The following is a 27065-nucleotide window of genomic DNA, read 5'->3' on the forward strand; positions in this document are numbered from 1 at the left end:
CTCAGATCCCCTCCCTGCCGGGATAATCCCACCCACAGTAGACTTCAGCTTCACCTAGCAGGTGTTACAGAAAAGTCTGTCCTTAAGATTCTGTAATCCACAATATGCACAAACCCTTTAGTTGTTAGGTGGCAGATTTGGGGAGTTTCTCCATGTTATAATAATTCTGCCCTCTTCTCTCCCCTTGGATGCACTCTGTTCTCTCTTGTCTGTTGGTCCTAGAAGGACCTGGGTCAACTCATGGGCTTCTAGGGGAGGAACTTTTGTTGTAGGAGTGAACATGGATCAAGAATGCAACCCCATTCTGACTGGGCAACTAAGCTCCAGAAAATTTCCCCAGGCAAAGACTTGGGTCATGTGGGAGCCTACACTGTTTAACAGGGAGATCTGGTTGCTTTCTCCAGGAAGAAGCACTTGGAGTTGAGTATCACTTCTCAACCTTCTGTTTTAAGTCACTTCTCAGAAGAGATACTTTGTTCTAACTCCTCCATGGGACCTACCCTTCAGTGTGGCTGGAGGATCCTATGGTGTTAGAGCTCTGAGCTGGGAGTAGGAGCACTCAGACTGACTTGGAGAAGCCTATTTTCAAGTTTATCTAGATGTGAGGAACAGGTGCTTTTAAAGAAGCATGTGAAAGTTTTTCTTGCAGGAAAGCCCACTCTGCTGGCAAAGTCAGGCAGGACAGGGAAAAGGGAGTTCATTTGCTGCCATCACAACCTACCAGACTCTCTGTGGGGTGAAGTATTCCCTCACCTTGGTAACAAGAGCATGTAATAAATGAAGTTTTGCCACTCTCTGTAGTGGAGCCGATGTCAAAGTCTCACTGAGAATCATGCATAGCCTGGATTTAGGCTGTATTAATGTAGGCAACAATTTCAGTGTTATCTGCAAGGTACCATGGGAGAGTAGTAACCCAAGTCTGCATGCACCTCGACAGTTTTCACTGTAGTCTTCTAATTCATTTTGTAAAATTTTATAGTGAGTTCATGGAAGAACAGGCTCAAACATAGACATGAACAATCAAAGACACCCACATACACACACACACACACACACACACACACACACACACACGCCCATACTTTACTGACATGGTGCATATTTTTTGCAAACCACAAATATGGTGAGCATTAATGAAAATACACTAATTATTAAATCAATGGAAGAAGCTGTGGTGAAGCTGGGGCTTAGAGTTACTTAAAAGGTCCTATGAAGGCTCTTCTTTTGATGGAGGCTAAACTTCAAATGCAATTGGGGTTCCCTATTTTCTTTTTGCATAGCACATAGGACTAGGGTGGAAACCAGGGTTTTCAGCATGTTTGGCAAGTACTGTAACATTGAATTAAATCCTTAGGCTGGAACACTATTAATGTTACACAAAATTACAGGGCAAGCTGGATGAAGACACCTAGCTGACAGTGTGGACATCTTAAGATTTGTACTGGACAGTGACAGACTTTTCTGAAGACTGGAAATGTTTACAATGTCAGAGAGAATGGAAGGCCCCTCAGACTACAATTTACTCTAAGAACAGTTTATTCAAGTAAGGGATAACTTGAACTATTGTCTCCTGTCACAGATGTCAGTAGAAATTATGCAAGGTATTGTATGCCAGTGGTAGCATTAGCAAGACAAAGCACACCTTGTCTTGAAGGCTAATAAATTAGGAATATGTATAGCAAGACCCTAGCTCTTCCAGGTCCTTTCATAGTAACTGAGAAGCTCAAATACACTGGCAATGTGAAAGTGTGGTGGATATCTAGTTACCACTAGCTTCTGTTTTGATACAGACGACACTTTCTGTGGCATGGTCAGCTTATAATGAATGACTAGAGGACCTATGCTTGAGAATAAACAAACAATACATTGCTTCTCTAGATGCTGAGCTCTTAAAAGCCTTGGTGTCGCAGCAACTGTTTGTGGACATTCTGGATCATTCCTTCTGAACTTTAACTTTCTGAGTAACTCAGACTCTGAGTAAGTCAGTTCAATTCCATAAATTGGAAATCAGTCACCTGGAAAAAAATACTTTTACAACAGGAACCCAGATTTGCCACGGAAAAAGGGCAGCTTGAACTGGCCCACCTAGGTTTTGGATTTGCACAGGCTTGCTATTCAAAAGAAACCTGTGCTCACAGCTGTAGGCTGCATTCACTATGGTTGCTCTTGAGGTTCCTCCCTAAACGGCTTAGATTAAGATAATTTTCTTAATATCTATCAAAAGAATTCATTATGTGCAGCAGGCCTACAGGAAGATGGTTTCCATTCTGTATTTTATAAATGTGCATAGTAGATATGGTCATCACTGATACTAGGTGAAGTATCTGCTCTAATATGGAAACTAAGTGATGCTGGAGGAACATCCTGAATCCTCAATGAGCAGTGGGGCCACCTGAGCCCTGTATGGATGCCTGGTAGCCTAACACATTGAGCCTGCACAGCCCAGTAAGAATACACATTTCCTGAGATCTCTCTGTTTAATTTGAGGTACCCTGTCCACCTAAGGCAGCACATGCCCTGGAAAGACAAAAGCCACCTGCAGGATCTGTGGTGATGCCTCACAGGTTAGAACCTGCAGGATCTGTGGTGATGACTCACAGGTTAGAACCTCTGCTGCTCTCTCAGAAGAAGCATGTGGTTCCCAACAATCATCTACAACAGGGAATGTGATTCTTTCTTTTGGACTATGAGGGAAATTCACCCAGGACTGGCCACAGACATACAGTAGAGAAAAAGACCCATTGACATAAATGATCATTCTACGCCTAATCCACAACAATAAAAACACAGCATATGTATGGTCTAGGACAACAGCATTTATCAAAACCTATTTCCCAACATGACTTTGGAGGTCATTATCTGTGGGGGTATATTGACAGTGTATTGCAAGAAAGACTGAAGCATATGGTTCTCCATTAGGATTACTTCCATATACCTTTGGAAATGTCAATTTTTCTACAGCTCTACAAATATGAGTGTATATTAATCAAAATGTGCTACACAGGATCAATAATGAACGTGTGTTGTAGACTGTTTTATTAAGATTAGCAGAAAACATGACCGCATGGATAAAGTATGGCAGTGATCACATCATAAAATGTACATCCAAGAAAAGAACACATTATCCACACAAAACACACTATCACTCTAGGTAACCATTGGTGGCTTTGAATTTACTATTTAGCCCAGGAACTCTGGACCCTGCAGAATCCATCTTTAGCTGTCAGTTCTAAGATCACAAGAGGGGACAGAACACTTGAATAAGCAAGATGGTCTCAAGAGTCAAGAGTTACAAATCAAGTTTTATTCATAAGGAATACAATTTAAAACAAAAAAGGATTAAAATGAATATTAATATAAATATCTAAAAGTATTTTCAGATGTGAAAAATATTAACAAGAACATATAACTATGAAATAACAAAACAAAAACTTCATTTAAGATCATAACAAAAATATTTTAAACAGCATATTCTTAGTGAACATTTAGAAGCACAGTTATGTTGCTGTTTCTCCTCTAGCAGGCAAAATGGCAATGCAGTCCCCAAGTGGTCTCTCAAATGGTGTTATCCTAAACAGGAAGAGAATAAGATATCAATCAGTCAGGCTGGCTTAGTGAAAGATAAATTTAGTGTTTCTTAGCAAAAAATAAATTAAACTATGAGGGAGAGTATTCATCCAAAAAATGTTGGTATTATCCAGGATGGAGGTCCACAGGGGAATCCTGAGAAAGCAACCTACTCTTCAGGAGTCTCTCTTCCTGCTGTGTTTCCCATTCCAGCTCTTTTGCAATTTCTGAGACCAGGGAGAGGAAGGCAGTTATTCAGAAACTGATGTGTTGGGGACTTGCATGCCAGCTGTCAGGTTGCTGCCTTCTACCCATTCAGCTCTATTTTAGGTCACCATTGATGTGTTAACTGATAACATTGCTGGTGTGTCTGTGGGCAGGGCAAAATCTACAGCAACCCTGACAGTAATGTGGGCTGCCCATCTGGGCCTCAGACTTTAACCAATGCAAACCAAGAACAGGGCAATGGGAAGAGACCTCACTGGGTTGCAGGATGAAAGGAGAAGTCAACCTGTCACCAAGATTAAAACCAATGACAAAGAATAATTTGTCATTTGCACTCGGTTCTTATCCCTGAAAGGTGCTTCCCAACTTGGAGGTCACATGACCACAGAATATCATTTATCACAGGAACAAAACTTGTTCAAAGCGCTACATAGCATCCATTCTATCACAGGGACATGCAGTAATATGATAGGTTATTCATCTGTCACCATTTCCAGACTGCAGCTTCAAAACGAGCACCAAAAATAGTTGTTAATAAGTCAGTTCCTGAAAAGTGGTTGTCTTCCCAGAATACTAGTGCACAGACAGAGGAATGAACATTCCATTGCATGAGGTGGTTGTATTGTTGGAGTGTACATTATTAAGGTGGTAGGGAAAGTAAACATGTATCAAATTGGCAAATGGAATCAGATATTTTTAGGCTGACACAGCTGCTTGTCCCTACCAGATGTTGCTTGGTCTGGAGGTTGCTGGTTTTCTCCTGTTCGTCTTTATCTTTCTTGTTCAAATCAAACAAAAATTTCTGTAGCAGCGGTGCAGAATCAAGCTGTTCTGCTTTGCTCTCCTTTCTGAATGGGAACAACTTCTTCTGCATACATATCTTGTCCATATGGATCCGGCTGGGCAGGTTCCTGGAAACACACACTGCATAGTTAGATCCTGCACCCTCTTCCTCCCATTCCTACTCCCAAGTCACACAAACTCGCTCTGGACCCAGATACCAGTGTAAACTTCATAGAATACATCTTGATACACACAAGGTTGCTGCACAAACATCAAACAGCCAATTCAGGGAAGACTAAATTGTTTCTGTGACACAAGTACCAAAAAGCGTTCATTTCTCTCCAAAACAACAGGGGATATACATCTATCCATGGAAGCAAAAGGCATGGGGACAACATTAATAAATAGTGGGCAAATACCCTCAAAGGAGGTCAGTAGAATTAAGGGAAGGTCATGTTATCCATGTGATCCACACACTGAGTTTTGTTAAACCTGGTGTGACCGCAGAGGCCCAGTTCAGCCTATTAGCCATTTGGTGAGCTGAATAAGTACTGGTCTACCTAGAGCCTTCTGAAGATGCCTAGACACTCTCGGTATGAGTAACAGTCTCCTGTGGTCCTAAAAACTGAGTCCAAAAGGCCCAGGACACAGTGATGTTTAAAGAGCACAAGACATGGAGCCAGAGCTGCTAGACCTCCAATCAGAACAAAGGATGGCACCTGTGGGCAAAGCACAGTTAATGGCCTCTCTGACCAGTGCTCACCGATAGAAGTTAATTTCCTTCTGGAGCTCCTGAAATTTCTCACAATGCTCGATGTTCCTCATCTCTAAGTTGTGCAGTAATGACATGACCTCCCTCTCCTTTATCTTCAATTTTTCATAAAATGGATTTGACCTGATGTAGCGGCTGGCCCTAGGAGAGTAAAACCCAATGAACATCTGCGTTTAGGAATATATGAACTCAGGCTGGGTCTTCTAGTACCCCAGCCCTGGGAGGACAATTTCTGACTTCTACATATTGGGAGCTTCTTCAGCTTCAGAAACTTGTTATTCTGGGCCCAGGACCCCATAAGCTTGGCATCGAGATAAAGGGTTCCCAGGTTCCCTTTCTTCACTCAGAAGGGCTGGATCTGCAGTCAAGCTAGTTATGCTAACAAGGGCCTAGGCCACAGCTCTCCCACATCCAAGACCTAGAAAACTGTGATTTCATTTTTCCTGTTTTGACAACAGGAATTCTACATCCTGAATAATTAATATTGTAGAGACACACAATTCACACAATTATGGAGTTGAGACCATAAATTGCCACAAAAGTATAATCTGCCCAAATGGCACAAATATACAGACAAATGTGACCACATTGTCAAAGAAGTGTGCAGTTGAAAGAGGGGCTCCAAAAACAAAGCACTCACATCACCATGAAATTGTTATACATGAATATACTCAGGAAAGAATATAGACCCCTAGATTCCAAGTGTGGGGGGAAATATAAACATATAAAAATTGCGCATATGCATGTAGGTGTGTACACACAGAGACACAGAAACTGGGACACACACACAGGAAAAGAAAAGTAAACAGTAAGAGAATGAAAAAGGGAGCGAAATATGCAAACGGAGAACACAATCAGAATCAGAAAAAATGCATGCCACATTATTGGTTCAGAGGTAAACAAAAAAGAAGGAAAAGCCCTGTGTCTCTGGCCGTCTAGTCAAACATTGAGATAAACTTTTTGGGATCTGACACCTCAGGCTACTGCAACAAGAGTCCTCACTCAGTCACCTTCCTAGCACACACCCAAACACACAGCAGCTAGAACCTTGCAAAGCTACCACCTGTCAAGGGCTTTCCAAATGCACACTGGGAACTCATGTTCCAGTAACGTTATCTCTGAATCCTCACGAAGGCCACAAGTTCAGATTTTCAGCTGGAGGCAGCAGATGAGACCATTTCCCATCTCACTCCTGACCAAGGGTCAGGTTCTGATCTCCTCTATATCAGAAATGAGGTTTAGGACGAGTATTTTGGGAGGCACAGCTTTCTAGACCCCTACAGCTTAATAGAATAAGATGTAGGTGACACTGCAGATCCATGAATGACACAAGGCAGTTTGGAGCAATGCACACCTGTTGTTCCTGTATCTCTCTGTCACGTAAGTCAGGAGATCTCTTAGCTCATTTCTCTCCTCAGTAGCTGACTGCAGCTGTCTAATCAGTCTCTGCTCTTCTGTGTTGTCCGTGTTGGTCTCCTTGTTGATTACCACAGGGCCAGGGGATGATGTCAGTCTCCCATCCTCTGTTGGTAGAAGAACACAAGTGAACATTTTTGGGGAAACTGATGAGTGTGCTTAGACCATGGCAAGCCCCAAACAGGAGGAGAACATGTGTACAACACAGTGTCACCACAAAGAGTTTGTTGATGCCTAAGTGACCTCCTCAGTGGAAGTCAACTCTCCCAGCCCTCTATAGAGACCAAGAGATGTCAGATGCCGGGTGTTCCCTATGCCTGCTGACCCATGCTTCATGTACCGCAGAGATGGCTTCTCCGGGATTGTTATCGAGTTAACAGGGTACAACTTTCTTTCAGGACCCTCACCGCTGTACTTTCAGAAGTCAGATGATAAATTCAACCTCCAAAAGATTTGAGTGATTTGAGATACTAAGATGTCCTGCACTGATACTCTAGGCCACACCATTTGGATTTAAAAAGCATTGCGGGGGATGTCATGGTCAACGGACTTATCAATTCCCCTAACTGAAACACCAAATGCCGCAGAAGTGCCAATTGGTTACAGGCTGAATCTTGGTCTACCTGCTACAAATAGTTTTAGTACTGTAAAAAAAATGTTTGTAACATAAACTCTAATTTATAATGCTAAGGATGTCCCATCTCTGCCAATTTGAAAAAGTCAGAGGAGTTCTAAGAACATAAGGCCAGAAGCATAATTCTCTCCCTGATACTAAAGACAGAGATCTACTTTATTTAAAGAAGCAATGAGAGTGAAGTAGATTGATGCCCTGTCTAAGTTCAATAAAGTTGGACACTCAGTGTCTCCTGATCGTGTTATTATATCAATGTAACGTATCATATGCACGTTAAAAGTGAAGGCCAGAAGTTCACAGAATAATGGCATTGGCCTTACCATATCCCCCATTTGGGGATGGGCAAACTAATGTTCTGAAATCCTTGACTTTTAGGAATTGTGATCTTCATGGAAATTCAATTCCTTTGCAGATACTCCAGTTGTTCTGGCCTATTGCTAGACAGGTCAGACTAAGCCTATTCTCCCTCTGACAGAAAGCTCAGCATACAATTCACAGAACTTACTCAGCATTCCCCAGGCCAGCTTTCTTTGTCCATCATTTATTTTTGATGAAAGGCGAGATTCCCTCACTCCAGTCTGTCCAAAATCGGCGTTCACTCTCCCAAAATTCTTGCGAAGCCGGGAAAACATGTCTTCCTTTGTATGTGCCAGGCAGGGACTGAGAAAAAGTAGGGCACTGGTGGTTACTACAACGCTGGTGACATCACAGAGGATGCCAAGAACTCTCTAGGACCCAATAGAATGTCCAAGAAGGGACCGCTGATGTCATGGTGAACAGACATTGCCTCCCTGCTAATAATCTCCCTGTACAGTGCCTAAGCTGAGGTGCCCTTTCCTGGAGACCTTCCCAGGGCATAGCCACTGAGCAACTCCTGCTTGCAAGACCAAATTTTCGTCAAGGCTTGATTATAAAAACCTGAGTAATTCCTATGCATTTTAATGAATTTTTCCCTCTAAATCCTGCCCAAAAATATCTCAAGTCAAATTATCCTTACTCATCAACATCAGCCATTAAAAATTCCTGAGAAATAATACCAGTTTGAATAAGCAGTCAGAAGGTTCTCCTGTCTCCTTATGTACACGTGCTTGAAATCACATCAAGAAATAGCCTGTAGGTTAGGTTGCGACATGGGTGTGTGTTATGGGAACACTCATGAAGCCTTGTCCTTAGCTTAGCATTCGACAGTTGCCACAAAATCCCTTAGGAGAAAGAGTTGAAATCATTATGTTGTTAGGAACAGTGTGGAGTCAAATTGCCAAAGGAAAGTGAAATGTAGGACCTAGCAATGGAGGCACCCTCATGCTGCTTGGGGGTTCTCCTCTTTTTACTAATGTCACCAAAGGAGCATTGCTCACAGGCCTCTGTAAGCTCTACCATGAGATTCTGACTGACAGTTTGTGTCTTAGGCCTTTCACAGGGCATGCACTATCTTCTCTAAATTTAACCCCATTCTTCTAGTTTTGAGACCCAACCGGTGATTATCTCTTAACCCCTATGCCCTGTTTTGGTCCATATCACTTCCCTACCATGTCTATTCTGAAGCTCCAGCTTCAGCTTTCCTCACCCTATGTTCCTCTGTAAGCCTGGAGTTCTGCCCACATACTTTCTGCAGCATATCTTGGCCTTCAGATCTTTATTCTGTGCAATCGTCAGTTAGACAACACCTAAGAGATCTCTCAGCTTGTGTTGAGCTGGTGAGAAGTACAAACATCTACAAAATAGCAAACTTGATGATGGACCATAGAAATGACAAGACAGTAATTCTGCCAGCACTTAGCTCTATGCCAGTAAAGAACTAACAATTGAAAGTTGACACACCTTAGTACAAAGGGAGCTCACCTCATCATTTCCCCTTTCACACCAAAAAAATAACTTTATCTTTAACACTGATCAGCTAGATAAAATTAGAAACTTTGTAGGATGCATCAGATAAGAATGACTGTCACAACATTTAGTCCATTTGTATTTGGCAAAATTGGAGAAGGACTTCATGAACTAAATTATATTAGTGTAAAATTTTGTACCTGAATCATTTTCTCTCACTTTTTAAGCTTTTTTATTCTCTATTTATCATAGCTTGCACTTATTAGCGATAACAACTCCTGAAATGAAAAACAATTTTGTTAATTTTAAATAATTTAAGGGTTTATGTGCTTCATCTTTATAATTTTACACCTCTTTTGTGGACATATTGCCATTTTTTTTCTTTTTTCAACTTCCACAAATAGATTATTTTTTCTCTGATATGGAGAAGGATGCAAGGGTGGACTTCAGATATGAGGTGATGGTGGATATCAACGGAGTTGAGCTGCATGATGCAAAATTCACAGAGAACAAACAAGGAGTTTAAAAAAACTAAAATGAGCACAGTGGGGATGAAGAAATGAATGCTTAGCATGGAGAGGTTTGGTAGTAGACTCTGCATTTGTGGCGTGGGCTGAGTTTGGGTGGGGTTCTGGAGTAGTCAGAATGTTGTCTGTTCTGGTCCTTCCAGGGAAACTCCTCCCTCTTCTCTCATCCCTCCTCTGCCTCCACCACCACCTCCAACTGCCATAACTGCCTCCTACTACAGCAGCAGCTTCTGGGCATCTGCCTTTCTGCTCAAGCAGAAGTGCTCGGGGGTGATACAAGGTTTGAAAAGTCCAGGGGAGCAGTCAAGCCATGCACACTCTGTTGTCAAACCCGTAGGGGCTCAGGATTTATGGTGCCCGAGCGGTTGTGGCGGGCATTTTGATGCTGCAGTGGGTTGTCTGTCGAGCCCCTCATTCTGGACCTCCCATGTCCCCCCTGGTCCTGTCAGGTTCTTAGTTGTCACATTCCTGTGTGATGGTGAACTCGTTTTCTTTTCTGAGTCTCATGACAAGAAAAGGGTAAGAGAAACTAATCATCTCCATCTGAGACCTGAGATGGAGAAATGTTGCCTGAAGAAACAGGAAATTCAGAGAAAATAGCTTCCAATTCTAAAGAAATGACAGAAATTGTTGGCTACCAGACAGACAGTCAGCAAATTTTTCCATGTCATTGTGTCATCCACCCTCAGTTGAACGGGTCAGGGGCTCTGACAACAATCCTTTGAACTAGGTCACTTGAAGGACTATCCTCTTTTTTTCTCCTAAGCCTGGGAGAATAGACTTCCCCATCATCCACTTCTCCACAGTCTGGACAACTTTTTGGCAGCAGTGGAGGTAAGTGGGTGGTATTTCACCCCATGGCCACTTTGCCACATTTGAAGGTAACTCCAGTAAGGTTCTTTAGTTCCAATCATCTTCTTCAGACAGACTGGGGACACTGCCAGGAGTTGAGGTCTCTCCCACTGTGAAAAGCCTTTAACTATTTGGACATCAGAAATGGCAGATTCTTCAGAGCTCTAAAGGATTTGAGAACCACCTTTTTATGTAAAGTTTATCTTAGTGGACAAACGTGGCTTTTTTTCAAGGGATTTACTTTCTCTGTACCTTTGAATACATATGAAAGAAGCTAAATAAAGCTCATTTCTGTACCAACTGAACTAGTACCTAACATCACTAGAACACTGATTATTTATAGTTGGATAGTACTATTTGCATTCCTTAATTATCCATGGCAGTGTACAGTAGTAATTTTATACAATTAGCATTATACACCACATTGTGAATAAGATGCAGATACTTATATCTGAAACAAGATTTCAATCATTTATGCAAATACAATTTTAAATTCGAAATCCATGACATCCTGAAATATTTGAGACTTGGTGTTGCTTTCTAGTACAAAAAGAGATTGAATAATCTATGCTTTTTATCATTTTAGCCCCTTTCTCCTCCTTCCCAAAACTTCTAGATAGGAGAGAAAATGTTGAGGAGGGAAAGAGAAAATAAGTAAGACATCCCTGATTCTAATCTCCTTTACACTTTCCTCACTGACCATGACCAGTAAAAACTTGCAACCAACCCACTAAATGACAATAAAAATCTATGACCCACTGCAGACAAATAATCAGCTACCCATCCTTCTTTTGAGAATGAGGGTGTCATGTTCTCTAAAGTTGTATCCCTATGAGTGTGGGGTGACAACAAGTTTTGGGGACCTTACAATAATTGGGATATTTTCCTAATCCTGTGAGATCTTGCAGTTTCATATGCTTCCAAGTCCTGAATGTGGAGGGATTAACTGAAGTCCTGGCTACATTAACAATTGAAAATACAAACACACATTCATACAATTTGAGGAAGGTCACACAATATCTACCTCTTGAAGTTTGCTCAAAACAATTGTTCAGTTACTTTTTTTTTATTAACTTGAGTATTTCTTATATACATTTCAAGTGTTATTCCCTTTCCCGGTGTCCGGACAAACATCCCCCTCCCCCTCCCCTTCCTTATGGGTGTTGCCCTGCCAACCCTCCCCCCATTGGCGCCCTCCCCCCATAGTCTAGTTCACTGGGGGTTCAGTCTGAGCAGGACCCAGGGCTTCCCCTTCCACTGGTGCTCTTACTAGGATATTCATTACTACCTATGGGGTCAGATCCAGGGTCAGTCCATGTATAGTCTTTAGGTAGTAGCTTAGTCCCTGGAAGCTCTGGTTGCTTGACATTGTTGTACTTTTGGGGTCTCGAGCACCTTCAAGCTCTTCCAGTTCTTTCTCTGATTCCTTCAACGGGGGTCCTATTCTCAGTTCAGTGGTTTGCTGCTGGCATTCGCCTCTGTATTTGCTGTATTCTGGCTGTGTCTCTCAGGAGCGATCTACATCCGGCTCCTGTCGGTCTGCACTTCTTTGCTTCATCCATCATGTCTAATTGGGTGGCTGTATATGTATGGGCCACATGTGGGGCAGGCTCTGAATGGGTGTTCCTTCAGTCTCTGTTTTAATCTTTGACTCTCCCTTCCCTGCCAAGGGTATTCTTTTTCCTCATTTAAAGAAGGAGTGAAGCATTCACATTTTGATCATCTGTCTTGAGTTTCGTTTGTTCTGGGGATCTAGGGTAATTCAAGCATTTAGGCTAATAGCCACTTATCAATGAGTGCATACCATGTATTTCTTTCTGTGATTGGGTTAGCTCACTCAGGATGATATTTTCCAGTTCCAACCATTTGCCTACGAATTTCATAAACTCGTTGTTTTTGATAGCTGAGTAATATTCCATTGTGTAGATGTACCACATTTTCTGTATCCATTCCTCTGTTGAAGGGGATCTGGGTTCTTTCCAGTTTCTTGCTATTATAAATAAGGCTGCGATGAACATAGTGGAGCACGTGTCTCTTTTATATGTTGAGGCATCTTTTGGGTATATGCCCAAGAGAGGTATAGCTGGATCCTCAGGCAGTTCAATGTCTAATTTTCTGAGGAACCTCCAGACTGATTTCCAGAATGGTTTTACCAGTCTGCAATCCCACCAACAATGGAGGAGTGTTCCTCTTTCTCCACATCCTCGCCAGCATCTGCTGTCACCTGAGTTTTTGATCTTAGCCATTCTCACTGGTGTGAGGTGAAATCTCAGGGTTGTTTTGATTTGCATTTCCCTTATGACTAAAGATGTTGAACATTTCTTTAGGTGTTTCTCAGCCATTCGGCATTCCTCAGCTGTGAATTCTTTGTTTAGCTCTGAACCCCATTTTTTAATAGGGTTATTTGTTTCCCTGCGGTCTAACTTCTTGAGTTCTTTGTATATTTTGGATATAAGGCCTCCATCTGTTGTAGGATTGGTAAAGATCTTTTCCCAATCAGTTTGTTGCTGTTTTGTCCTAACCACAGTGTCCTTTGCCTTACAGAAGCTTTGCAGTTTTATGAGATCCCATTTGTCGATTCTTTATCTTAGAGCGTAAGCCATTGGTGTTTTGTTCAGGAAATTTTTTCCAGTGCCCATGTGTTCCAGATGCTTCCCTAGTTTTTCTTCTATTAGTTTCAGTGTGTCTGGTTTGATGTGGAGGTCCTTGATCCACTTGGACTTAGGCTTTGTACAGGGTGATAAGGATGGATCGATCTGCATTCTTCTACATGTTGCCCTCTAGTTGAACCAGCACCATTTGCTGAAAATGCTATCTTTTTTCCTTTGGATGGTTTTGGCTCCTTAGTCAAAAATCAAGTGACCATAGGTGTGTGGGTTCATTTCTGGGTCTTCAATTCTATTCCATTGGTCTATCTGTCTGTCTCTGTACCAATACCATGCAGTTTTTTCACTATTGCTCTGTAATACTGCTTGAGTTCAGGGATAGTGATTCCCCCTGAAGTCCTTTTATTGTTGAGGATATCTTTAGCTATCATGGGTTTTTTGTTATTCCAGATGAATTTGCAAATTGTTCTGTCAAACTCTTTGAAGAATTGGATTGGTATTTTGATGGGGATTGCATTGAATCTGTAGATTGCTTTTGGTAAAATGGCCATTTTTACTCTATTAATCCTGCCAATCCATGAGAATGGGAGATCTTTCCATCTTCTGAGGTCTTCTTCAATTTCTTTCCTCAGTGTCTTGAAGTTCTTATTGTACAGATCTTTTACTTGCTTGGTTAAAGTCACACCGAGGTACTTTATATTATTTGGGTCTATTATGAAGGGTGTCGTTTCCCTAATTTCTTTCTCGGCTTGTTTCTCTTTTGTATAGAGGAAGGCAACTGATTTATTTGAGTTAATTTTATACCCAGCCACTTTGCTGAAGTTGTTTATCAGCTTTAGTAGTTCTCTGGTAGAACTTTTGAGATCACTTAAATATACTATCATGTCGTCTGCAAATAGTGATATTTTGACCTCTTCTTTTCTGATCTGTATCCCCTTGATCTCCTTTTGTTGTCTGATTGCTCTGGCTAGAACTTCAAGAACTATATTGAATAAGTAGGGAGAGAGTGGGCAGCCTTGTCTAGTCCCTGATTTTAGTGGGATTGCTTCAAGTTTCTCTCCATTTAGTTTAATGTTAGCAACTGGTTTGCTGTATATGGCTTTTACTATGTTTAGGTATGGGCCTTGAATTCCTATTCTTTCCAGGACTTTTATCATGAAGGGGTGTTGAATTATGTCAAATGCTTTCTCAGCATCTAATGAAATGATCATGTGGTTCTGTTCTTTCAGTTTGTTTGTATGATGGATCACGTTGATGGTTTTCCGTATATTAAACCATCCCTGCATGCCTGGGATGAAGCCTACTTGATCATGGTGGATGATTGTTTTGATGTGCTCTTGAATTCGGTTTGCCAGAATTTTATTGAGTATTTTTGCATCGATATTCATAAGGGAAATTGGTCTGAAGTTCTCTTTCTTTGTTGGGTCTTTGTGTGGTTTAGGTATAAGAGTAATTGTGGCTTCGTAGAAGGAATTCGGTAGGGCTCCATCTGTTTCAATTTTGTGGAATAGTTTGGATAATATTGGTATGAGGTCTTCTATGAAGGTTTGATAGAATTCTGCACTAAACCCGTCTGGACCTGGGCTCTTTTTGGTTGGGAGACCTTTAATGACTGCTTCTATTTCCTTAGGAGTTATGGGGTTGTTTAACTGGTTTATCTGTTCCTGATTTAACTTCGATACCTGGTATCTATCTAGGAAATTGTCCATTTCTGAAGATTTTCAAGTTTTGTTGAATATAGGTTTTTATAGTAAGATCTGATGATTTTTTGAATTTCCACTGAATCTGTAGTTATGTCTCCCTTTTCATTTCTGATTTTTTTAATTTGGACACACTCTCTGTGTCCTCTCGTTAGTCTGGCTAAGGGTTTATCTATCTTGTTGATTTTCTCAAAGAACCAACTTTTGGTTCTGTTGATTCTTTCTATGGTCCTTTTTGTTTCTACTTGGTTGATTTCAGCTCTGAGTTTGATTATTTCCTGCCTTCTACTCCTCCTGGGTGTATTTGCTTCTTTTTTTCTAGAGCTTTTAGGTGTGCTGTCAAGCTGCTGACATATGCTCTTTCCTGTTTCTTTCTGCAGGCACTCAGCGCTATGAGTTTTCCTCTTAGCACAGCTTTCATTGTGTCCCATAAGTTTGGGTATGTTGTACCTTCATTTTCATTAAATTCTAAAAAGTTTTTAATTTCTTCCTTTATTTCTTCCTTGACCAGGTTATCATTGAGTAGAGCATTGTTCAATTTCCACGTATATGTGGGCATTCTTCCCTTATTGTTATTGAAGACCAGTTTTAGGCCGTGGTGGTCCAATAGCACGCATGGGATTATTTCTATCTTTCTGTACCTGTTGAGGCCCGTTTTTTGACCAATTATATGGTCAATTTTGGAGAAAGTACCATGAGGAGCTGAGAAGAAGGTATATCCTTTTGCTTTAGGATAGAATGTTCTATAAATATCCGTTAAGTCCATTTGGCTCATGACTTCTCTTAGTCTGTCTACATCTCTGTTTAATTTCTGTTTCCATGATCTGTCCATTGATGAGAGTGGGGTGTTGAAATCTCCCACTATCATTGTGTGAGGTGCAATGTGTGTTTTGAGTTTTAGTAAGGTTTCTTTTACATATGTAGGTGCCCTTGTATTTGGGGCATAGATATTTAGGATTGAGACTTCATCTTGGTGGATTTTTCCTTTGATGAATATGGAGGGTCCTTCCTTACCTTTTTTGATGACTTTTAGTTGGAAATTGATTTTATTTGATATTAGAATGGCTACTACAGCTTGCTTCTTCTGACCATTTGCTTGGAAAGTTGTTTTCCAGCCTTTCACTCTGAGGTAGTGTCTGTCTTTGTCTCTGAGGTGTGTTTCCTGTAGGCAGCAGAATGCAGGGTCCTCGTTGCGTATCCAGTTTGTTAATCTATGTCTTTTTATTGGGGAGTTGAGGCCATTGATATTGAGAGATATTAAGGAATAGTGATTATTGCTTCCCGTTATATTCATATTTGGAAGTGAGGTTATGTTTGTGTGCTTTCATTCTCTTTGTTTTGTTGCCAAGACGATTAGTTTCTTGCTTCTTCTAGGGTATATCTTGCCTCCTTATGTTGGGCTTTACCATTTATTATCCTTTGTAGTGCTGGATTTGTAGAAAGATATTGTATAAATTTGGTTTTGTCATGGAATATCTTGGTTTCTCCATCAATGTTAATTGAGAGTTTTGCTGGATACAGTAACCTGTGCTGGCATTTGTGTTCTCTTAGGGTCTGTATAACATCAGTCCAGGATCTTCTGGCCTTCATAGTTTCTGGCGAGAAGTCTGGTGTGATTCTGATAGGTCTGCCTTTATATGTTACTTGACCTTTTTCCCTTACTGCTTTTAATATTCTTTCTTTATTTTGTGCGTTTGGTGTTTTGACAATTATGTGACGGGAGGTGTTTCTTTTCTGGTCCAATCTATTTGGAGTTCTGTAGGCTTCTTGTATGTCTATGGGTATCTCTTTTTTTAGGTTAGGGAAGTTTTCTTCTATGATTTTGTTGAAGATATTTACTGGTCCTTTGAGCTGGGAGTCTTCACTCTCTTCTATACCTATTATCCTTAGGTTTGATCTTCTCATTGAGTCCTGGATTTCCTGTATGTTTTGGACCAGTAGCTTTTTCCGCTTTACATTATCTTTGACAGTTGAGTCAATGATTTCTATGGAATCTTCTGCTCCTGAGATTCTCTCTTCCATCTCTTGTATTCTGTTGGTGAAGCTTGTATCTACAGCTCCTTGTCTCTTCTTTTGGTTTTCTATATCCAGGGCTGTTTCCTTGTGTTCTTTCTTGATTGCTTCTATTTCCATTTTTAATTCCTTCAACTGTTTGATTGTGTTTTCCTGGAATTCTTTCAGGGATTTTTGTGTCTCCTCTCTATGGGCTTCTACTTGTTTATTTATGTTTTCCTGGAATTCTTTCATGCTTTTTTGCGATTCCTCTCTGTAGGCTTCTACTTGTTCTCTAAGGGAGTTCTTCACGTCTTTCTTGAAGTCCTCCAGCATCATGATCAAAAATGATTTTGAAACTAGATCTTGCTTTTCTGGTGTGTTTGGATATTCCATGTTTGTTTTGATGGGAGAATTGGGCTCCGATGGTGCCATGTAGTCTTGGTTTCTGTTGCTTGGGTTCTTGCGCTTGCCTCTCGCCATCAGATTATCTCTAGTGTTACTTTGTTCTGCTATTTCTGACAGTGGCTAGACTGTCCTATAAGCCTGTGTGTCAGGAGTGCTGTAGACCTGTTTTCCTCTCTTTCAGTCAGTTATGGGGACAGAGTGTTCTGCTTTCAGGCGTGTAGTTTTTCCTCTCTACAGGTCTTCAGCTGTTCCTGTGGGCCTGTGTCTTGAGTTCACCAGGCAGCTTTCTTGCAGCAGAAAATTTGGTCTTACCTGTGGTCCCGAGGCTCAAGTTCGCTCGTGGGGTGCTGCCCACGGGCTCTCTGCAGCGGCAGCAACCAGGAAGACCTGTGCCGCCCCTTCCGGGAGCTTCAGTGCACCAGGGTTCCAGATGGTCTTTGGCTTTTTCCTCTGGCGTCCGAGATGTGTGTGCAGAGAGCAGTCTCTTCTGGTTTCCCAGGCTTGTCTGCCTCTCTGAAGGTTTAGCTCTCCCTCCCACGGGATTTGGGTGCAGAGAACTGTTTATCCAGTCTGTTTCCCTCAGGTTCAGGCGGTGTCTCAGGCAGGGGTCCTGCCGCTACTGGGCCCTCCCCCACGGGAGCCCAGAGGCCTTATACAGTTTCCTCTTGGGCCAGGCATGTGGGCAGGGGTGAGCAGTGTTGGTGGTCTCTTCCGCTCTGCAGCCTCAGGAGTGCCCACCTGACCAGGCCGTTGGGTCTGTCTCTCTCACGGGGTCTGGGAGCAGAGAGCGTTCAGTTACTTTTTTATTTAGCTTTAGGTATCTTCTTAGTATACAGGCAGAAACGAGACAGATCGTTTGCTAAAATAATGTTAAGATTCTAAGCCAGTCACGAATAGAGTTCCTGCAATCCTTTGAAGTCTCATTAGAGAGGCTCTATTTTGCACACTACTCACAATTCTTATGTCTCCCATGCAGCAAACTAAAATGGACTGTTATGATCTGCTTACATATTTCAAAAGTTTTCCCAATCCAAAGTATTCCACCCTCCTCCAAAAAACAAGAGATTCCTCACAAAACAAGTCCACTCCCTCTGGTACCAGTTTATATATCAGTCACATTTCTGTTACTTCAAAACAAATACCATGACCAAAAGCATGTCAAGGAATACAGTGTTTCACGTTGTGGTAGCCAACCCCCAACTACAAAATTATTTCATTGTTAAGTCATAAATGTAAGGTTACTACTCTCTTGAATGGTAATGTAAATATCCTGTATAAAGTATGTCTCCTATGTGATTGCCCCAGGAAGTAGTTGCAACCAACGGGTTGAAAACTGCACCTTATGTGTGGAGGTGGTGGTTGTGGGTTTTTTGTTTTCTTTTGTTTGTTACTTTGGCCTCTTTGTCAAAACCGAGATGCTGATGAGAACATACACCAATATCTGTGTCCTTTATTATCTTCTTTTAGACATTGTGTTTGTTCTCATTGTATCAACAGGCTGGGTTTCTTTTTTACTATTCCCCAAAATGAACTTGAAATTATTAAAGATTATGCGTCCTGCAGTGTTTTACTGTCTTACTATTTGGCAGTGTCTGACTGCCCTTCATTTATGCTTTCATTGGTTGAGATCTTTTTTTCATTCAAATGAAGCCCTGCATCACAATTAGGACGGGATGGATTTAAACTTGTTGACGATTCTGGTAGGAATTCGATAAAAAATATCAGTCATATTGATACATGAAAATGGGGTGTCCTCATTTTCTGCTTTCTTCAGTTTTTTCTTATTTTTCTTAATGTGTTCTTTGTAGCAAGTCTTCAGTTCCTTAGATTTATTACAAAATTTTTAAGGCTATTCTGAGTGGGTTTCTTTTCTTGGTATGTTTGTTGATATTTATTGTTGGTATACAGGAATTTTATTGACTTTAATGTGATTTAGTGAGTGGGTCTATGAGCTGTAGGAGTTTTCTAGTGGAAACTTCGTGCTGTTTATATATGGATCGTATCACCTGCAAATCAGAAAATTCTGACTGCTTTCCTTCATATGGACATGCCTTTCCATCTTTCTATTTTTTGTTTTGGGTAAGACTTCACATACTACTTGGATTAGATGAAAAGATTGAATACCTGTGACTTATTACTTATCTTAGGGAAATGCATTAAGATTTTCTCCAGTTAGGATGCTGTTGGCCTTGTATATTGCCTTTATAATGTTAATGTATATCTTCTCCATATCCCAGATTCACCAGGACTATTTCATGTATCACTGTGAGATTTGTCCAAAGAAATTGTCTGCCTCTAGTGCAATGTGTTTCCTGTTCTTGGTTGCATGTGGTGTATTGTTTATTCATTTGTATTTGTTGAAATATTCTTGCCCCTCTGTAGTCAAGCCATCTTGATCATGGTACCTGATATGTTTGGTATATGTCTGAATTTTATTTGCCTGTATTTTATTGAGAAAATTTTCACTTAAGTATTCCTTCCAATCTTTGTTTTATAGGCTGTGAAGAGACACCATGACCAAGGGAACTTATAGAAGAAAGAGTATATTGTTCCTTACAGTTTCAAGGATTCTGAGTTATGACTATTATGCTGAGGTACATGGCGGCAGGTAGGTCACCATGTTTCTAGAGAACTAGCTGAGAGCTTACATCTTATGTGCAAGTTGGGGACAGAGAAAGTGAGAGTTAAGTATAAATGGTATTGAATTTGGAAACCTCAAAGCCCAATCCCATAATACTCCTCCAACCACTGCATATCTTATAATACTTCCCACACATTTCCTCTAACAAGAAACCAAACATGCATACATGTGAGTTTATGTGGGCCATTATCATTCAATTCACCATATCCTACTCACAATTTTCCATAGGATCTTAAACATATCAAAATAAAAATGCATTTCCCACACTTTCGAAAATCCTTGTAGTCTTTCACAGTTTACAGAGTTCATCCAAAGAGCTTCATAAAACTCCAGGCAGTCCCGTAATTATTTCCCCCTATGAAATCAAAAGGCAAATTACACACTTCCAATGTGTAATGCCGAATCAGATATCTTATCATTGCCAAGGGAAATTGGGAATGTGGTGAGCCAATTCAAGGCATAATCCCAAGAGCACACACTCCAAATTCTCTCCTTCTGATAGTAGACAAAGAGATTAGACCTATTTTAAATTACCTTATTTATTTCTCCCCTGACCCTTTCAGTTGTTGTATTGTTTATGTTACTTACTTTCCATGAGTGTGTGTATTTTCTGTACTTTTAATTGTGTGATACCACTTTGATTCCTTTGTGCTCAGCTAGAATGCATGACATTACTTCAACTTTATTATATTTCCTGAGGGTTGTTTTGTATCCTTATATGTGGTCAATTTTGGAGAAAGGTCCACAGGCTGATAGAAAAATATATGTATAGTTCAATGTAGTTTGTTAGGTTCATTTGCCTGACGATGTACCTTAGTTCTGCTCCTCCTGTTTTGTATATTTGCATGTGATCTGTTAGGTGGTCTGAATAGACAATTTAAACAAATCACAACCACTATTATAACTAATCTGTCGTTTCATATCTATCTGATACTGTATATTTTTAAATTTGAGAAGCTTGTGTTTAATATGTGTGTATTTAGAATTGTAGTATCTTTTTGTCATTGCAAAGTATGAAATGAATTTCCTTACATCTTCTGGACAGGATGAGTTTGAAATCTATTCTGTCAGCTACATAGACAAACTGAATAGAATTACTACAGGGACATGGTTCTTAGTTCGGTTTCACTAGTCTGTTTATACCATTACATAAACAAATGGTAATCCTGTTTCTGGCTTAATATATGTCTATTTACTGGGGAATTGAGTTTATTCAATTCAATTGTAAATATTATTCAAACCTCTGTATTAATTTTGTCATTTTTTTTAAAACTTTTGTCTTTTTCATCGATTTCATTTGATTGACTGTCCTAGTGGTGTTAATTTATTTCCTGTGACCTCTGGTATTTTATCCTTCCCTGCAAACTATAGTATTCCTATTAGGATCCTCTATAGAGCTGGCTTACTGGTTATACATAGTTTTTAATTTATTTATAATATCCCTTAATCAGCACAGTAGCTGGGCAGCTGCCTGTCCTGCATGGAATTAGGTCTACTTTCCAAACAATGACTCTGAACTCTTACTTACTATGCAGCATCTTGGCTGCTCTTTGTTCCACTTGGACAGCCCTCAGGACCAGGCTTTCCTCTGTCTTAACCCATGGCTGCTGTCCTCCTTCCTCTCTCCTCTCCATCACATCCATTCTTCCTTTCTTCTTTGGCAGCTTCTTCCTTCTTCCCCCCTTATGATCCTCTCTAGGAAAGCCCTCAAAAACTCACCTCCACCATCTGTCTGCTGTGCTTCTTTATAATCACAATTAACTGGGAGCAGGGTCACTTTTCTGGGGGTTAAACAGTCTTACATTCTACAAATTAGCATTAAAATACAAGCTGAATTTTATCAATACACCACAGGGTTTTCTTTCATTTTGTTTTGGTTTAATTTTTCTTTTAACTTTTTACTTTTTATTTTAATTTTGGCTATCTTTTATTAATTGGTTATTTTATTAATTTACATTTCAAATGTTATCCCGCTTTCCAGACTCCCCTCATCAAGCCTCATCATCATATTTCTTCTCAGCATTTTCTATATAACAGCCTTCCCCGAACTACACATATCCATTCCCACCTCACACATCTAGGATCTCCATTTGGTGGGGCCACATTCCTACCAGCGTCAAGGTGCTACCACCACATTGATACCAGATAAGTCAATCCTCTTCTACCCAGTACCTAGGACAATAGATCCATACTTGTATACACATTGCCTAGTTATTTATTCCCTAGGACCAAGGAAGATTGGTGAGAGAGGGTCTAGTTAGATATTTAAAACCAATGATTGCTGCTTTCTCTTCTTTTTTTGGTTATAGGTAAAATTATGTTTGTATACTTCTCTTTTTTGTAATTATAGTAGATGATTAATTTCTTGGATTTTCTTGGATAATATTTAGTTCATTGTCTTGGAGTTTTCTTCCTATTATCCTCTGGTGTGCTTTATAGAGAAAAATATAGTTTAAATTTGATTTTGTCATGTAATATCCTGGTTTCTCTATTTATGGCGATTGGGAATTACTCAGTGTATAGGAGCTTGGGTCTGCATTACATCAGCCCAAGATATTCTGGCTTTTAGAGTCTCTCTTGAGAAGTCTGGTGTAATTCAAATTGGTCTGAATTAATTTGGTACTGGGTATTTGTACCTTACCCCTTTTAATGTACTTTCTTGTATCTGTGCATTTAGTGTTTAATTTTTATGTGAAGGGAGGAATTTTTCTGGTATAATTAATTTGGCGTTCTGTAGGCTTGTTGTATGATTTGGCCTTTTCTTTCTTCAGCTTATGGGAGTATTCTGCAATGATTTGTTGAAGATATTTACTGAACCTATGAACTGGAAATCTTAATTCTCTTCAATAACTTTTATCCTTAGGTTTGGACTTACATTGAGTCCTGAAATTCATGGATATTTTGGATTCAACAAACCGTACATGGTTATCTGAGATGGATTTTTTGTGCTTTGTGGGGTGACCTCCTTGACCTCAACTCTTCCATTTATTATCTTGTTGGATAATGAGACATGGTCAGGAATGGTGACCTCTTGCCATAAACTATATGAAAATAGTGAGGTCAATTTATGTGTGTCAAGTATCAGTAGTCTCCTGGGTGGTTTTGGATCCTGGTTGGACATATGCAACTGTTTCAAAAGCCCAGGATTGATGTTCCTTGGGATTCCCATGATGATGCAATCAGACATGACAGAAAAGACCAGAATACACATGAGAGAATGTGATTTGTATAATAGAGAGAACATTATTAATGTTCTAACTTATTAAGTTAGGATACAGAATATCTGATCACACTGTGATCTCCAAGAATGTATTATTTAACAAAAAACTATGGTTTGGTATAGCATTGCAAGGGCATTTACGCAAGATCTGTTTGTTTCCTGTAAACATGGACTTTATTACTGTATGGTTCACCTACCACACACCTTTATTGCAAAGGTAAAAAGTGCACTTAGGTCCAGAGCAGATCGAGGCACGACTTGACAGAAAATGAAGATAACTAAGGCAATGGAAATTCTTAGTTGAAGGATTATTAAGAAAGTGTTCAGAGGGAACAAGAATCCCCTTCTCTGTGAGGTCAGTGAATTAGGAAGGACATTTGGGAGCTTTACTTGACGTCAGCATCTGAGTCTGCAAACGTCATTGGTAAAATTAATGTCTGGAATTTTGTGTTGTGAATCTGCACATTGGCTCTGCAGCGTTTGGCAAGGTCAATGGACAGAGAGATCACACCAGCTGGGAACAATCTGAAAAGAAATCAGGTTTTATTCAGTTACCTGTGAAGTCCTCAAGGACAGAGGAATGGACGGGTAGCACCTGAATAGAAGGATTTAGGATCTCAATAGTGCTACTCTAGATGCCTTCAAGATAGATGCAGAAAAAAAAAACTAAATAACTTCACAGGAATTAGATGAATTCTGACCATTATTATTTCATATTGGCAGTTTATACTTGATTCGTCTTTTTAAATTCAAAACAAGAGCCTAGGGTGTAAATTCGAGGTAGCATTAGAATCACAGTATGTTTACACCACCTTTAAGGTGCCCAGCATCTAACACTCCGTGGCTAGAGATTCTACTTTTAACTGGATCACCAGAGAAAATCTACAATTAACCATGCTAGGGAGGCCCTGATCAGTGTGTATGCTCTGTCCATCTCCACAACAACCCAATTCAGCAGAAACGCCTCCATTTTACAGGTGAAGAAACCACAGCTCAGAGCAAATGATCACCAGATCCCTCAGTCTCACTGGCTGTCAGTTACACCCACATCCTTCTCTGTGAAGGGAAGCATTGGGCCTGATGTGGGCTGTGCAAGCTGACTCTCCTGAGATGATCAGTGCTCTTCTTGAACCTGGGAGAACTGAAGACAAGATGAGCACACAGACTCCTGGGATAGATCCTGCCTCTGGGTCCTAGGGTGGGACACAGTATCCCTTGCCATGTGCCTCTCCTCATCTGAGGAGTCTGTTCCCATGTGTCAGCTTCTATGGCAGTGGGTCTCAACACTCCTAGTGCTGCAACTCTGTAATACAGCTCTTCATGCTGTGGTGACCCCAACCATAAAATTGTTTCATTGCTACTTCCTAATGAAGTTTGCAGTACTTATAAGTCATAATATGCAAGGTATCTGATATGCAATCTGTGTGTGAAGTTGTTCCTCACAGTCTGAGAAACATTGCTTTATATAATTTTTTTAAAAGAAAGGCCTTCATATAAGGAGGACCCGGAGCAGACATAAAGGCAGAGACACCGTGAAGTAGTGACAAGTTTTAACAGGCCCAAGGCTGCTTGCCTTAGTGCCACCAGAGATTTTCTGGCTAAAGGTACAATCTGAAATCACTGGCCCCATGACATTTCTTACCTCAATTTTCCCCCTTACAATGTCTGTCTGCTTGGACATGTCTATCCAGGAAGCTAGTCCCTGTAGTCTCTGATAAAGACAGAATGCTAAAGGCAGGTATGGTTTCCCTCTTTTAGCCCACAGTCACTTGTATAGAAATAAGTGCAAATCCCCCGTGGGTAACTGTGTGTCTCTCACATAGTGTATGAGAATTGAAATATCTGTTTGACTTGAGAAAACCCAACTACAACTTCAGATTTACAGCTGACCAACAATTACTTTCAGGAGAATGAAGAAGCTGGCCAGGCCTGAAGACCCAAATCCCCTCCCTGCCTGGGATAATCCCACCTACAGTAGAGTTCAGCTTCACCTAGCAGGTGTTATCAGAAAAATCTGACCTTAAGTTTCTGAAATCCACCATATGCACAAACCCTAGAGTTGTTAGGTGGCCGATTTGGGGGATTTCTCCAGGTTATAATCATCTGGCCTCTTCTCTTCCCTTGGATGCACTCTGTTCTCTCTTGTCTGTTGGTCCTAAAAGGACTTGGGTCAACTCAAGGACTTCTAGGGGAGGAGCTTTTGTTGTGGGAGTGAGCATGGATCAAGAATGTAACCCCATTCTGACTGGGCAACTAATCTCCAGAAAAATCTTCTGCAGGCAAAGAACTGGGTCCTGTGATAGACTACACTGTTTAACAGGGAGATCTGGTTGCTTTCTCCAGGAAGAAGCACTTGGGTGTTGACTCTCACTTCTCAACCTTCTGTTCTAAGTCACTTCTGAGAAGGGGCACTTTCGTCTAACTCCTCAATGGGACCTACCCTTCAGTGTGGCTGGAGGATCCTATGGTGTTGCAACTCTGAGGTGGGAGTGGGAGCACTCAGACTGACTTGGAGAAGCCTCTTTTCACAGCTGATCTAGATGTGAGGAACAGGTGCTTTTAAAGAAGCATGTGAAAGTATTTCCTGCAGGAGAGACCTCTGCAGGAAAAGACACACAGGACAGGGAAAAGCGAGTTTATGTACTGCCATCACATCCTACCAGTCGCTATATGGGGCAAGGCTTTGCCTCACCTTAGTAACAACAGCATGTAATAAATGAAACTTTTGCTGATTTCTGTCGTGGTTCCGACATCAAAATGTCAATGAGCACCATGCAGAGCCCGGATTTAGGCTGTATTAAAGTAGGCCACAGTATCAGTGTTATCTGCAAGGTACCATGGGACAGTAGTAAAGCATGTTTGCATGAACCTGGACAGTTTTCACTACAGTCTTCTAAGTCATTTTATAAAATTTTATAGTGAGTTCATGGAAGAACAGGCTCAAACATAGACAGGAACATACACACACACACACACACACACACACACACACACACACCCATACTTTACTGACATGGTGCATATTCTTTGTACACCAAAAATAAGGTGAGCATTAATGAAAATATACTAATAATTGAATAAGTGGAGGAAGCTGTGTAGAGACTGTGGCTTATAGTTACTTAAAAGGTCCTCACCAGGCTCTCTTCTTGTTGGTGGGTAAACTTCAAGTGCAACTGGGGTTCGTTATTTTCTTTCTCCATAGCACGCCGGACTAGGGTGGAAGCTAGGGTTTTCAGCATGTTTGGTAAGTACTGTAACATTGAATGAAATCCTAAGGCTGGAAAACTATTAATGTTCTACAAAATTATAGGGCAAGCTAAAGTCAGATATCTACTGTATTTAAAGAAGCAATGAGAGCGGGGTAGATTGATGCCCTGTCTAAATTCAGAAATGTTGGAGCCTGAATGTCTCCTGATGGTGTTATTTTATCAATGTAACATAACATATGTAATATATGCTCTTTAAAAGTAAAGGCCAGAAGTTCACAGAATAATAGCATTAGCCTTACCATATCCTCCCTTTGGGGATGGGAAAACTAATTTTCTGAAATCATTGACACTCAGGAATTGTGATGTTCATGGAAATTCAATTCCGTTGTAGATGCTCCAGTTGTTGTGGCCCATTGTTAGAAATATCAGCCTGAACCTATACTCCCACTGACAGAAAGCTCAGAATACAATTCACAGAACTTACTCCACATTCCCCAGACTTGTTTCTTTTGTCCATTTTTTTTTTTTGATGAAAGGCCAGATTGCCTCACACTACTCTGTCGAAAATCGCCATTCACTCTCCCAAAATTCTTGGGAAGATGGGAAAACATGTCTTCTTATGTATCTGCCAGGCAGGGACTGAGAAAAAGTAGGGCACTGGTTGTTACTACAACCCTGGTGACATC

The 27065-nt window shown here is 40.6% G+C and overlaps 1 protein-coding gene across 3 annotated transcripts; it reads right to left on the reverse strand.

Annotated features, from left to right (window-relative positions):
• Positions 1-3282: 3282 nt before the first annotated feature.
• On the reverse strand, positions 3283-27065 carry Dlg5l8 (discs large MAGUK scaffold protein 5 like 8). Of its 3 annotated transcripts, XM_063266308.1 has the most exons (7): positions 26679-27065; positions 9425-9502; positions 7903-8057; positions 6702-6870; positions 5339-5488; positions 4517-4703; positions 3283-3570 (listed from the first exon to the last, which is right to left on the reverse strand). In XM_063266308.1, exons 3-7 carry the CDS (start codon positions 8027-8029, stop codon positions 3556-3558), a joined length of 648 nt encoding a protein of 215 aa, XP_063122378.1. In that variant the 5' UTR covers positions 8030-8057; positions 9425-9502; positions 26679-27065; the 3' UTR covers positions 3283-3555. The 3 variants fall into 3 exon arrangements, with proteins under 3 accessions (XP_063122378.1, XP_063122379.1, XP_038938242.2); XM_063266309.1 differs by lacking the exons at positions 5339-5488; positions 9425-9502; positions 26679-27065 and having other exon boundaries at positions 7903-8565; XM_039082314.2 differs by lacking the exons at positions 9425-9502; positions 26679-27065 and having other exon boundaries at positions 3508-4703; positions 7903-8565.

Source organism: Rattus norvegicus, chromosome 8, assembly GCF_036323735.1.
Source record: "Rattus norvegicus strain BN/NHsdMcwi chromosome 8, GRCr8, whole genome shotgun sequence".
Classification (NCBI taxonomy): Eukaryota; Metazoa; Chordata; class Mammalia; order Rodentia; family Muridae; genus Rattus; species Rattus norvegicus.